We start from the raw sequence: 12,606 nt of genomic DNA, 5'->3' as shown, positions 1-12,606 counted from the left end.
TATTAGAGCATAAGCTTTCGTGGACTACAGCCCACTTATTCGGATGCATATAGAATGGAACATATATTGAGGAGATATATATACACACATACAGAGAGCATAAACAGGTGGGAGTTGTCTTACCAACTCTGAGAGGCCAATTAAGAGAAAAAAAATTTTTGAAGTGATAATCAAGCTAGCCCAGTACAGACAGTTAAGAAGTGTGAGAATACTTACAAGGGGAGATAGATTCAATGTTTGTAATGGCTCAGCCATTCCCAGTCCTTATTCAAACCGGAGTTGATTGCGGATACAGACTAACACGGCTGCTACTCTGAAACCTAGAGAGATATGTTATACTGGGTGCAGTCCTAGTTCCCAGTGTCCCATTGAAGTTCTGATTAATGTAGCAGAAGCCTCGTTTTGATGATGGATTGCAGAGAATAGCTCTCTACTGCACTTAGAAGATAGTATAAGTAGGGCCCTACCAAATTAATGGCCATGAAAAACGCGTCACGGACCATGAAATCTGGCCTTTTGTGTGCTTTTACTCCATGCTATACAGATTTCACGGAGACCAGCATTTCTCAAATTGGGGGTCCCGACCCAAAAGGGAGTTGCAGGGGGATCACAAGGTTATTTTAGGGGGGTTGCAGTATTGTCACCCATACAGCTGGGCAGCTGGAGAGCGGCGGCTGTAGACCAGGTGCCAAGCTCTGAAGGCAGCACCCCGCCAGCAGCAGTACAGAAATAAGGGTGGCAATACCATACCAGGCCACCCTTATTTCTGCACTGCTGCCTTCAGAGCTGGGTGGTGGGAGAGTGGTGGCTGCTGACTTAAGGCCCAGCTCTGCAGGCAGCAGCGCAGAAATAAGGGTGGCAATGCCACACCATGCCATCCTTACTTCTGTGCAACTGCTGGCTGTGGCTCTGCCTTCAGAGCTGGGCTCCCAGCCAGCAGCCACCACTCTCCAGCTGCCCAGCTCTGAAGGCAGAGCTGCCACCAGCAGCAGCGCAGAAGTAAGGGGAGCAGTACCGCAACCCCTCCTACAATAACCTTGCAACCTCCCCACAACTCCCTTCAACTACAACACTGAAATTTCAGATTTAAATAGCTGAAATTATGAAATTTATGATTTTTAAAATCCTATGACCGTAAAATTGACCACATTGGACCACGAATTTGGTAGGGTCTTACCTATAAGGTATTAATGCCTCAGTACATCTTTCCACAATGCTGCATTAGATGAATGTAGTGTAGAGAGCACAGTTCATAGCTTATTCCTGACATGAAGTGTAGCACATTGAGATCTGGCACCCGGAGCTGAAATCTTTCATTTTGCCGTATTTTTGGTATGACTCTGCTTTTGCTAAACTATCCTTAGCTGACAGATATTTTTCCCCAGCAAGAAGTTATTTTGCTTGTTAGCTAAAGTGGGCTAGCAAAGGCACTTCTGCATTTCTGTACTAATATCCTTTAGGAGAGACAACCTGTATCCAGTATCTTTCAGTAATGAACTTAACAGTAAATATACCACAAGAGCTCATTAATCTAACTCTGCTTTCTAACCAAGAGGGAGCTCCTGTTTCTCAGGAGACAGTTTCATCTCTAAATCTGAACTGGTTTTAAGGATAAGAATAGAGATAAACATATTGGCCTTCTCTCCCAGTGCACATAAATTAATAATGTAATTGCTATCAAAGTTGATGAGCCTGGGTCTGGAATGGGCACTGCCACGCACAACTGACTACATAGTGCACACCCTGATTCCCAAGGCTAGTGAAGCCGGGAGAGAATACAGAAGCAATAATACAACTGTGAACTAGTGAAAAATTCTTCAGAACTATGTTGTTACACAACCTAGCTCCAATAGGATGATGCATGGCTCATTTAAATTCTCAGGCACTTTTGAGAATTTTATCCTTTATCTATTTAAAAAGCCCCATGCATAATGTAAAAGAAAAGCTAATAATATAAAAACTTGTCTTAAGTAAAATGTTAAGTCCTGTATTGGATATTGGTTTTTTAATGCTGGGATTTTTATTTATTAATTCAGTTGTAGGCATTATCACTATTCTGTATGAACAGTCTGTAAATTTTCCATATGGGTTTTTAAGGCACTGCTCTCACTTGCACATATTTATAAAAAGCAAAAGCCCTGGCAATAAGAGACAGCTGAAAATAGTTAAGATCATTCACTGCCCCACTGGAATAGTGAGACTCTAAATTAACAGAATCCACTCAAGAAAAGCATCTGGATACCTTTTGTGGACAGTTTGATGAATTTGTCTGTGTGCAGTTGCAGGTTTTTTTTTTGTTTTTGTTTTTTTGATGTTAGGATGCACGAGGATTGAATCAGAGAATAATAGAGACAATATTGATGGAATACCTTTATCTTGGATACTGTGTAAATTACTGCTCACCTTGTCTCAGAAAGGATGTTGCAGCATTAGAGTGGTCTCAGAAAAGAGTGATGAGAATGATTGGGGCTTAGAAAAACTCTGGTATGTAGAGCATGAAAATAATGGGATTGTTTACCTTAGAAGGAGACAAAATAAGATAGGACATGATAGTTACATAAAACAATGGTCTAGAGAAGATAGAGCGAAAGCTTGTTTTCCCTGCTTCATAACACAAGAACAAGGAGACAGTCAATGAAGCTGAAACGTGACAAATTCAAAACTGATAAAAGGAAATAGACACTGGAACTCACTGCCACAGAATGTCATTGAAGCCAAGTGTTTTAGCAAGATTCAAAGAAGGATTGGACATTTATATGGATAGCAAGAATATCCAGACTTGTTAGCTAATGATGATTTAAAAAAAAAAAGTGGAAAGGATATGAAACCTCATATTGCAGGGTTTAAGGCAATTTCTAACAGGGATAAGGATGAGACCTTCATGGTGGGCAGATTATACCATATCTGTTTACTGCGTGGTCTTGCACTTTTCTGTAAAACATCTGGTGCTTGCCACTTTCAGAGACAGGATACTGGACTAGATGGACCTCAGCTCTGATCCAATATGGCAACTGCTATATTCCTATGCAATCCAATTGGTACTGGTTCAGCAATCTGATGTCCTATTTTCAACAAATGGAGAAGGGAAATGCCAATCTCAGTTGGAGATGTTCCCTTCTCCATAACGTACACAAGAGAATCAGGCAAGTAGCCTGTTAAGCTGATACCCACGGGCATTCTTACTTAAACCATCTTTACCATCTGACCTTGGAAGTGCTTGGTACTTTCTGCGTATGTCTGCTGTGGATCAGCAGTCGAGAATAAATGGGGACAGGGATAGAGGAGAGAGGTTTTATATCCTAATTTAGCTGAATCATTGTCTGTTTTGTTAAATAAGATAAGTAAAGTAAAGGAAACTCCATTTTTGTTGCTGGTATCCCGAGAACACATGCTCTGCACAAGATAAGGATGTGAAATATAGCAAAGTCTACAGCAGGTGCCATTGAAACTGTGAGCCAAAATAAATCCATCTTGTCTTCAAGTTAGTTTTGCAAAAAAAAAAAAAAAAATCCCTCATGAGATTTTTTTTGTATCAGTTTTCTTAATGTAAAGGTAGTCTATTGGTTCTTTCATCTCTATAGTGGTGTCTTGTAATATACAGTAACTCATCGCTTAACGTTGTAGTTATGTTCCTGAAAAATGTGACTTTAAGCGAAACAATGTTAAGCGAATCCAATTTCCTCATAAGAATTAATGTAAATGAGGGGGGTTAGGTTCCAGGGAAATTTTTTTCACCAGACAAAAGACTATATTATATACACACACAGTATAAATTTTAAACAACAATTGAATACTGTACACAGCAATGATGACTGTGAAGCTTGGTTGAGGTGGTGAAGTTAGAGGGTGGAAAAGGGTGGGATATTTCCTGGGGAATGCCTTATTGCTAAATGATGAACTAGCATTTGGTTGAGCCCTCAAGGGTTAACACATTGTTGTTAATGTAGCCTCACACTCTATAAGGCAGCACGAATGGAGAGAGGGGAGACAGCAAGGCAGACAGAGACATACACCCTGTGTGTGGGAGAGGGAGAGAGATGCGCATTTCCTCTTGAAGTTGAGACAGCAGCTCGCCAGCAAGCTCTCTCCCTCCATCCTGTCCCCACCCTGCTCTATATGGAGAAGGGATAAGCACGGGACAGGAGCAGGGGGGAGGGGGACACCCTGACATTAGCTCCCCTCCTGCACAGCAAGCAGGAGGCTCCTGGGAGCAGCTCCAAGGCAGAGGGCAGGAGCAGCATATGGCCGTGGGGGGAGGGACAGCTGAACTGCCGGCAATTGGGTGGCTGCCGCACAGGGAACTTAAGGGGGCTGCCAGTCCACCCTGGTTCCAAGCCCCCACCAGCTAGCTGCAACAGGCTGCTCTTCCTGGACAAAGCAGGCGGCTGCCAAATATTATAATAGAGCATTGCACAACTTTAAACGCGCATGTTCCCTAATTGATCAGCAACGTTAACCAGGACGACTTTAAGTGAGGAGTTACTGTAGTTTTAGAAAAGTGGTTCTCAAACTGTGGGTTGTGACCCCATTTTAATGGGGTCGCCAGGGCTGGCTTAGACTTACTTGGATCCAGGGTTGAAGCCCAAGCCCCATCACCTGGGGCCAAAGTTCGAGCATTTCACCCCTGGGTGGCAGGATTCAGGTTACCAGGCCCCCCTGCCTGCGGGACTTCAATTTTGGCCCCCCTGTCTAGAGTGGTGGGGCTTGGGCTTTGCCCCCTCCGCCCCCACACCTGGGACAGTAGGTCTCAGGCAGGCTCAGGCTTTGGTCCCCCCTCCTGGGGTCTTGTAGTAATTTTTGTTGTCAGAAGGGGGTCACAGTGCAATTAAGTTTGAGATCCCTTGTTTTAGAAGCTTGAAATAATTGTGGTTTTAATCTGTCCTGATTGCTTATGGAGAGGCAGTAGCAAAGTGTTCTGTGGGAGGCAGAATGATGTCCTTTGAGCTATCATGCAGGAGGGATATTGTTGGCATACATTATATCGTACTACTTTTCAAACTCAGTGGATTATGCCAACCTGGTAGCTGTGCGCTGCTGTTCTGCCATATTGTATCAGCCTACTACTACTTACCACCATACAGCACTTTTCACTTGCAAAGGCCTTTAGAAACACTACTTACAATGTCCCTGTGAGATAATTCTTATCCTCATTTTACTGATAGGGAAACTGAGGCAGAGAGGAGATCTGTTCAAAGTTATCAAGTATCCGTGTCAGAGACAGTATCTGAAGTCAAGACTTTCTTCTACTCTCTCTAATGTTCAGACCACATCCCCAGATGAGAGTTCGGTTCCCAATCTCTCCCTAGATTGAAAAAGGGTGGGTGCTGAAGAGGCTTCATTCTTCACCTTTGAAAAAAGGACTGCCTTCTATTATTGAACTGTAGGGCTCTGGATGACTGGTATTAAGTAGCTTGGCGAGGAAGGAAGGGAGAGGGAAGACTGACCCACAGTCAAAAGGATAATGGCATGACATAGCATCATGAGGACAGGGAATCCTCGGGTTCTGACAGAGAGAGTGAAGACACCCTCAGAAAGAGAATGGTATTCAATACAACTGTTTTAAAAACTGGAGTGGGAGTGGACTTGGGAAATCTGGGTTCTTTTCCCAGCTCAGTCATGGGGTTGGTGGTGCTAACAGAGTCAACATTTTCAAAAATAGCTTCTGATTTTGAGTGCCTTGGTATTTGGGTCCCCAAACTGACACCCTGGACAGCATGCTCAGCACCCTCTACTCCAACAGAAGTCAAAGGAAGCTGAGGGTATTCAATGCCTCTGAAAATCAGACCCTAGATATTTCCAGCTGGGCATCCAAAATCAGAGACTAATTTAGAAAATGTTGGTTTTACTCTCTCATCTGTAAAATAGGAATCTTCCTTCCTCACAGAGGGGTAGGTTGCAAGAATAAATTACTAATATATGACTTGAACTCAGATGTGCCATAGAAAATGCTGTAAATATAGGTAGAAACTATGTTGTCTCCCATTGAATGTGTATGATACAAAACAGCATGGAATTTGAAGTTGTTCATACCAATATTTATTGTGACAATATCATGAAAACAAATGAAAATGTGAAGTTTTCATTGATCTTGAAACCCCACTAATCCCCAGCATAATGCTGCCCTCCTGTCCTCCTGGTGACATAGGATTCAGCTATTTCAAGGGAGTCCTTAACACAACACATTCTTTCCTTCTCCTTGGCAGGTTATGTGTTCTGTATGTTGCATCGCCTGCCCGAACAACATGACTGCACATTTGACCACATGGGACGTGGGCGTGAGGAAGCCATTATGAAAATGGTGAAACTGGACCGGAAAGTAGGGAGATCATGCCAGCGCATCGGCGAAGGGTGTTCCTGAGTGCGAGACTCTGCAACCAAATGCTGTTCTTAGTTCACTAATGTTAGCCTTATTTAGGACAAAGTCAGCCAGACACCTTGTACTGGGCAAGTTTCAGACTACAGCCAATCAGTTTCCTTTCTTTAGCCAACCGTCCTGGTACTGTAGTTTAGGGGTTGATGGTGGTTGAAATTGATTTCTGGCTGGTTACAAAGGTGCCTGCTAGCCAATGTATAAAATTAAAACATGAAAAAATATTTTTTGGAGCATGGCTAGTGGATTTAAAACACAACAAAACAAAAAATCCAAAGGCTTCTATTATTGCTGGAGTCAAACTCTAAAAGCCTTATGCTGGAAACCTTCCAGCTGCAGAGTTAAAATAAACAGCTGAGTAGAAGCTGGTGTAAAAGTTTGCTACGCACACGGCTTTCAGACAAACTGTGTTTATGTGCAGCCTTTCACCTCTTCACTTCTAGTTAATCCTGAAGAGATGAAACTCCACTAAGAGCAGCCGTGGTAGCTGCTAAGCCCGGAAGACCTGACTGGTCATCCGTGCCTTCATCACGCGTGGCTTTTGAGGTTAGGCAATGTCACCAGCATCAGGGATTCTGTTGGGGAGGGAACATCTTTCTGGTTCTTCCCAGGAAGCCAAAAAGAGGGGGACAGAGATTCTTATGAAAAAATTTTATATCTAACTTGCTGCAGAGATCCTGTTTTTCTTCATTTAAATTATGGTGATCTCATTTTAAAGCTGGTTACATCCTAGAGCAGTAAACAGTGTGTATTCTCTACATGGCATCCATAGAATTTCTAAGCGTTGTCTGACCAGATTCCACGGTTGTTATGTATGCTGACCGGTGCTGCCATTCCCACCGGCCGAAACCTGATTGGCTCTTGTTTGCCTTTTGCTAAGTGCAGGTATCTGATAATTGATCAAATAAGGCTAATTCACAGCACAGTAGCCAAGGCTGGATTCTACAGACTGACTTTCTGTAGCTAGACATATATATTGGGGGGAAAAAAGGACATATTGTAGCAAACAGAATTCAGTAACAGTATTGGGGAACAACCAGGAAAGCATCCCTCATCAGCTTGAGTTTTTAACAAGATAATCAGATGGGCTATGTCAGCCTTGTTTCTATGCAGCTTGATGCTCTCATGAAAATCTCTGCCCGCAAATATTGCAAAGCAAGTGAATGTGAAATGCATTACATGGAAAACTTTGGATCTGTTGTTTAGACTTATGCGCTCTTTCACACTGAGCCACATAGAGCTGAACTGCACAGATCTTGTTAGTTTGTAGCGGGAAAAAAAGAAAAAAATCAGCATGTCTCCTGCTGCAGACAAAGTTTATGCAGGTCAAGAAGATTCATGCTGATTTGTCTCAGTAGTCCTATCTGGATATGGTTCCCTGACCCAAGTTAGTAAAGCATTAACAATCAGGTAGTTTAGTAGAAAAACTGGGGGGGGGTGGAGGGGGAGGATTTTGTATAGTTTTGAAAAATTGGGCTTGTGTAAAACTTCCAAGGGGTGAGGTAGCATATTGTCACTCCAAAAAAGGTGTGTGGGGAAAGAGAGCTTAAATAAGTCCTCCTCTTTTCTGCATGTGTTCAAGGTAAATAATTTCATACAGGCTAAATTAATTTTTAGTTTGGAAGCCAGATCAAACCATTTAATGAGACATTTTTTAAAAAATACACTCAGCATCAGACTGTATTAGTGTGATTTAACCATGAAATAAATCAGAAATGTTCCATCATTTATAAAATGCAAGCTATGTAAACAAAACTTTTTTTTTTTTTTTTTTTTTTTTTTAACTATTCAAGGTTATGGAATCAGTAATAAAATTTTCACTGTATTTTCAGGAAATGGTCCCACTGCATCCTGGTGACAGGGCAATCTGAGGATATTCTTAACATTTACCATGAAGAGTTTAAAAATCATGGATTTCAGCTGTTGCTGAGATACGCACTTTCTTTTCCTCTAAAATCCTAGCATAGTCTTTGGTGGACATTCTGATTGATATACGATACTCATCCGCATTAATACTGATGATGCTATTTAGCCCTCCTACTCCTTTAACCCTGTTATAAATACACAGTTGGTTTCAAGGTGGCTCTTAAGAGAACACTACTCAAAGTTCATGTGGATTATGGGCAATATTCACTTTAAAAAAAAAAAAAAAGTTGGGGGAGGGGTTGTTCCTTTGCAGTATCTGTTCTGTGAAGTTTGTTAAACGTAAAGAAAGCTTAAGTTCTTGTATCTTTAAAGAAAATCTTATTTAACCCTTTTGTGTTCTAGATTTACTTACACATGTAGCCTAGAGCTCAGTTTTAGTTTAACATTGTGAAAATATTAAAAGAATCTTGTAACTTTATTCTTTTTCCTCCTGCTAAAAAAAAAAAAAAAAAAAAAAATTAAACCAATCAGACTAAAGTTTGAATTCCTGTCTGACTATTCCAGCAGGTCATGTTGATCTGCACTGTTTCTGCTGTTTATGAAATGTGAATGGGGGAAAAAAACCTCAGCACTGGGCCAGTGATTTCAAATTGTGTTTAAAGTTGGTGGGAAGTGGGCAGTATTTTCTGCCCGTCATTGGCGCTAGCACTTCTGCAGAGTTCAAGTTTAGCAATTTCTTTTGTAAGCAAATCTAGTTTAACCTCACAAAACTTTATTTCTCAATATTGAGGTTACAGTAGACTTGTCACTTTTATCAAACAAGTTTCTTTGCTCTTAAGTCCCATGCATATGGTACTGCACTGTTACAGTGATATAAGAAGTAAAGAATGTCCTCCAAAGTAAATGTATTTTGACTGATTCTTCACCTGCAGTAGCTGTATGCTGAATGTAAAGTTCCATAGTTATGAGATGTTCATAATTGGTAATTAGGAGCTAAACTATATAGATTGGATTTTACAATGCCTAAAACATGGAACAAGTTGAATAACAATGGAATGTGTTGAACAAGGAGACAAAGTCAAACTGGTACTATTTAAATTCAGTTTGGAATTGAAATTATGCCTGAGTCATGGGACATGTACCCCTATTTTTTTTCCTGAAATGAACACTGTACTTTCAAAGATAAAATTGTGTATTGTGGTTCTTGCACACCACTTCAGTAGTATATAGCAAGGTTAGTCACACTTAGAGAGATCCCAGCTGCTACTGTAGTTCCAAGGAGTGAGCCAAGATTTTCAGAAAAAAAGAGGGAGCTCTGTCAGCTAGAATGAGCAGGGGGCTACCTCCAAAACCCTTTCTTGCTCTGTATCTGCTATTGTCCGTCTTGCAATAATAAAGCTTTAACTACAGAAAGTGAATTTAGTGCTGGTGAAAGTGCTAGCATTGATAGCACTGGGTAAATCTTGGCACACGGCGTGGGCTAGCATTATGTAAGCGTACACGTGCAATTACACTTCAGTCTGAAGGTGTAACATGCCCCTAGTGCTGTATCCTCAGAGCCAGTCAAAAAGATTCAATTTTAATTTTTCTGATAGAATTGGTCAAAAAACTGACAAAATTCACCTAATTTTAATCCTCTGAACCCTATTTTGAGGGTGAGTTGACTTTGTAGCACAAACTAATTTATGTAGAATGAGAACAATCCTCTCTCTTTCTCATGTGAATGATTTGTGCCTAGGGCTCCAAGGGTGAAACGTACATGCACAAACCCAGTTCTCTGCCTTGCAATGTTTATTTTTAATATTGGTCTCCCAAAAGGAAGAAAGCTGGAATCTGTTATAAAATGCAAATTTTATAATGGATTCCAGATGCTCCATCAGCAAAATCATTAACAGTACCCAGACAGCATGGTCCTTGGTACATTATTAAATACATACAACCATCAATCAATGCTCCTTTGTCACTGGGTATATTAACTGAAATTGACACTCAGCAGTAGTAGTAGTACAGTAAAAAAATGTAGAGGCTCCAACCAGAGTGCCAGCAGGAAGTTAAAGTGAAGGAGGCCTGGGGTAGAGCAATGGTTTTTCACCCTTTTTTTTTTTTTTCAGTTGTGGACCCCTAAAATTTTTTGAATGGATGTGTGGACTCCCAGGAATCTGCAGACCACAGGTTGAAAACCATTGTTGTATGGTAATGGCAACCGTTTGTAGACCCCTCAGATAGAGTCTGCAGACCCCCAGTTGAAAACCACCAGATTCAATTCTGACTTTAAACTTTAACTTGGGCATATCTGCAGCAATGTAAAAAGAGAGATTTACACAAACAAGTCACCATTTGCTAGACTGAACTCTACTTACTGATGTCAGCCTGTTTGTCTTATTAGCCAAACTTTTGTCCACTATAATGCTGCCCTCTGAAATAACAAAAAAACACAAAAAGGGCATGTCATAGCCTTCAAATCAAACGGAGAGTGACAGCAGAGCTCCTGAGAAGAAATGTGGGCTATCTTACCAAGAAGTATTGCTTCTGTTTAATGGCAAGCACTGGGTGTGTGAGTTTCATTTGAAGGAAGTGAATGAGTTCTTCTCTACTTCTATGCAAACTCTCAAGGGCCTAGCTGTAGGTTTCAGTGATGTATTTTTGTGACTATATACTTTAGTTGTGTTCTTATGTTAACTTTTTCCTCCTGTTGACATACTCCCTAAGTTAGCTGGATCTGTGGAAGTAGTGGTTCTGCTAGAGCATTCTCTTCTACTACATTGATTTGCAGCATTCCCAATAAGACAGAAAACATATCAACCCTCAACCTTTAAGATCAGGCAGGTTGAACCAGGAGCTGTGTTCTGTAATGTTCATGGCCCTGTAACCACCACAGGCACATAGATGGTGGCACTGCTCCAAGGACATCAGACACATCATGGAGGTTTCATAGTCCACATCAAGATAAGACAGGACTTTTTTATAAACTCGGTCCTTTGGAGGTGCCAGACACCTACAGTATACCATGTCCTGCAAGCTGTAGATAAGAGTCAGCAAGAGGAATAGAGAATGTACAAAACCTACATGCATATACTAGTCACAGCCGCTTACATCTTCTGAAGTCCGTGATCACAAAGGTTATATCACACATTACCAAGTGCCAAGCTAGGTTGTGAATTTACTTTTTTTTAAAATCACCTGAATAGTGTCCTGGTGTCTGATTCAACACCGTGAACTCCATTTATTTGCAAAGTAAAATGGGAACATGCTTATATTTGATCTAAAACAGATGTTGGTTTTTACTGTTTAATAGGGATTAAATTTTGCTACAGTGAGTTTCCTGTTTTGCTACTGCACTTACAATGTATTATACATTCCCTAATGGACAAACTATGCATAACTTTGGAAGATAAATTGTATACCTAATTCAAAATAGAAAAAAAGATTAAACATATCTGAAGTACTGGGGAAACGTTCAAAAATTCAATAAGTGCACTCTATAAAACAATTTTTTTAGATGGTGGTAGATAAGTTTTGAAGTCATTGGTTTAAGCACAAGGTTCCTTTCTGTTGGATCTGTTCAAGGTAAAATTAAGCTGATGCTATTCAAGGGGGGCAGCTAAAATAAAAGATTAAATTAAACAAAGGAAAATTAGCTACCCAAGGAAAAGTTTCCTAAATGAGCTCTTGGATTCTTGAATATAGTCCTCTAGAGAACTGGTCGAAGTCTGACTGCTTAAAACCAAACTGAATATGGGCTTGGGAGGATTAGCTTTTTATCTGTAAATGTTGATTTCAACCCTCCCCCCCCCCCCCCCCCCCAAAAAAAAAAAAAAAAAAAAAAACTTCCCTGGCTGATAATTGAAATTCACACATGGGCAAAATAAGAAAAATGCTGCTTGAGAACTTTCATTAGAGTTTGATTTAAGGGTATGTACTTTGTATATTGACATGTGATGTTGACAATTTGTTTTAATGGTTATAAAGCTTTAAACTTATTGAATTTAAACATCTTCTGTCATTAAATAACTATTGTTTGATCTCTTCTCCTCCCCCCCCCCCCATAATCTTCTATAACTGTGAAAATTTAAAGCAATAAAAATGCTTTAAAATAAACACTGGTATTATCCATTGAAATTACCAACAACAAAAAAAACAACTTGAATTCTACCCAGCCTAACTATATGGAATAATCCACTTTAGCCAGAGGACAAGTCTGATCTAATAGTTCTTTTCCATCTCTTAATTCCTGATTCACTTTGCTAATGAAGATGGGGATCTGATCAAAGTCCTTGACTTTTTAGAAAACTACTTTCTTAAGTAAACAAATTTGGCTGAAGGCAGAGAGTGCTAAGAGAACTGATCTACAGGGAAGGAGAATGGAAAGT

At 40.5% G+C, this 12,606-nt stretch overlaps 1 protein-coding gene across 2 annotated transcripts in view; it reads left to right on the top strand.

The window, feature by feature from the left end:
- ZFAND3 (zinc finger AN1-type containing 3) overlaps positions 1-12,030 on the top strand; it is a 251,596-nt gene extending 239,566 nt beyond the window's left edge. For both annotated transcript variants that reach the window (XM_054023791.1, XM_054023793.1), the window contains one exon: positions 6,204-12,030. In XM_054023791.1, coding sequence (XP_053879766.1) covers positions 6,204-6,358 — 155 coding nt within the window. In that variant the 3' untranslated portion in view covers positions 6,359-12,030. The remainder of the gene's footprint in view (positions 1-6,203) is intronic.
- The last annotated feature ends 576 nt before the right edge of the window (positions 12,031-12,606 follow it).

Source organism: Malaclemys terrapin, chromosome 3, assembly GCF_027887155.1.
Source record: "Malaclemys terrapin pileata isolate rMalTer1 chromosome 3, rMalTer1.hap1, whole genome shotgun sequence".
In the NCBI taxonomy this organism is placed as follows: Eukaryota; Metazoa; Chordata; order Testudines; family Emydidae; genus Malaclemys; species Malaclemys terrapin.
The sequence above is the reverse complement of the archived record's forward strand: the minus strand, read 5'-3'. Positions and strand labels throughout refer to the sequence as shown.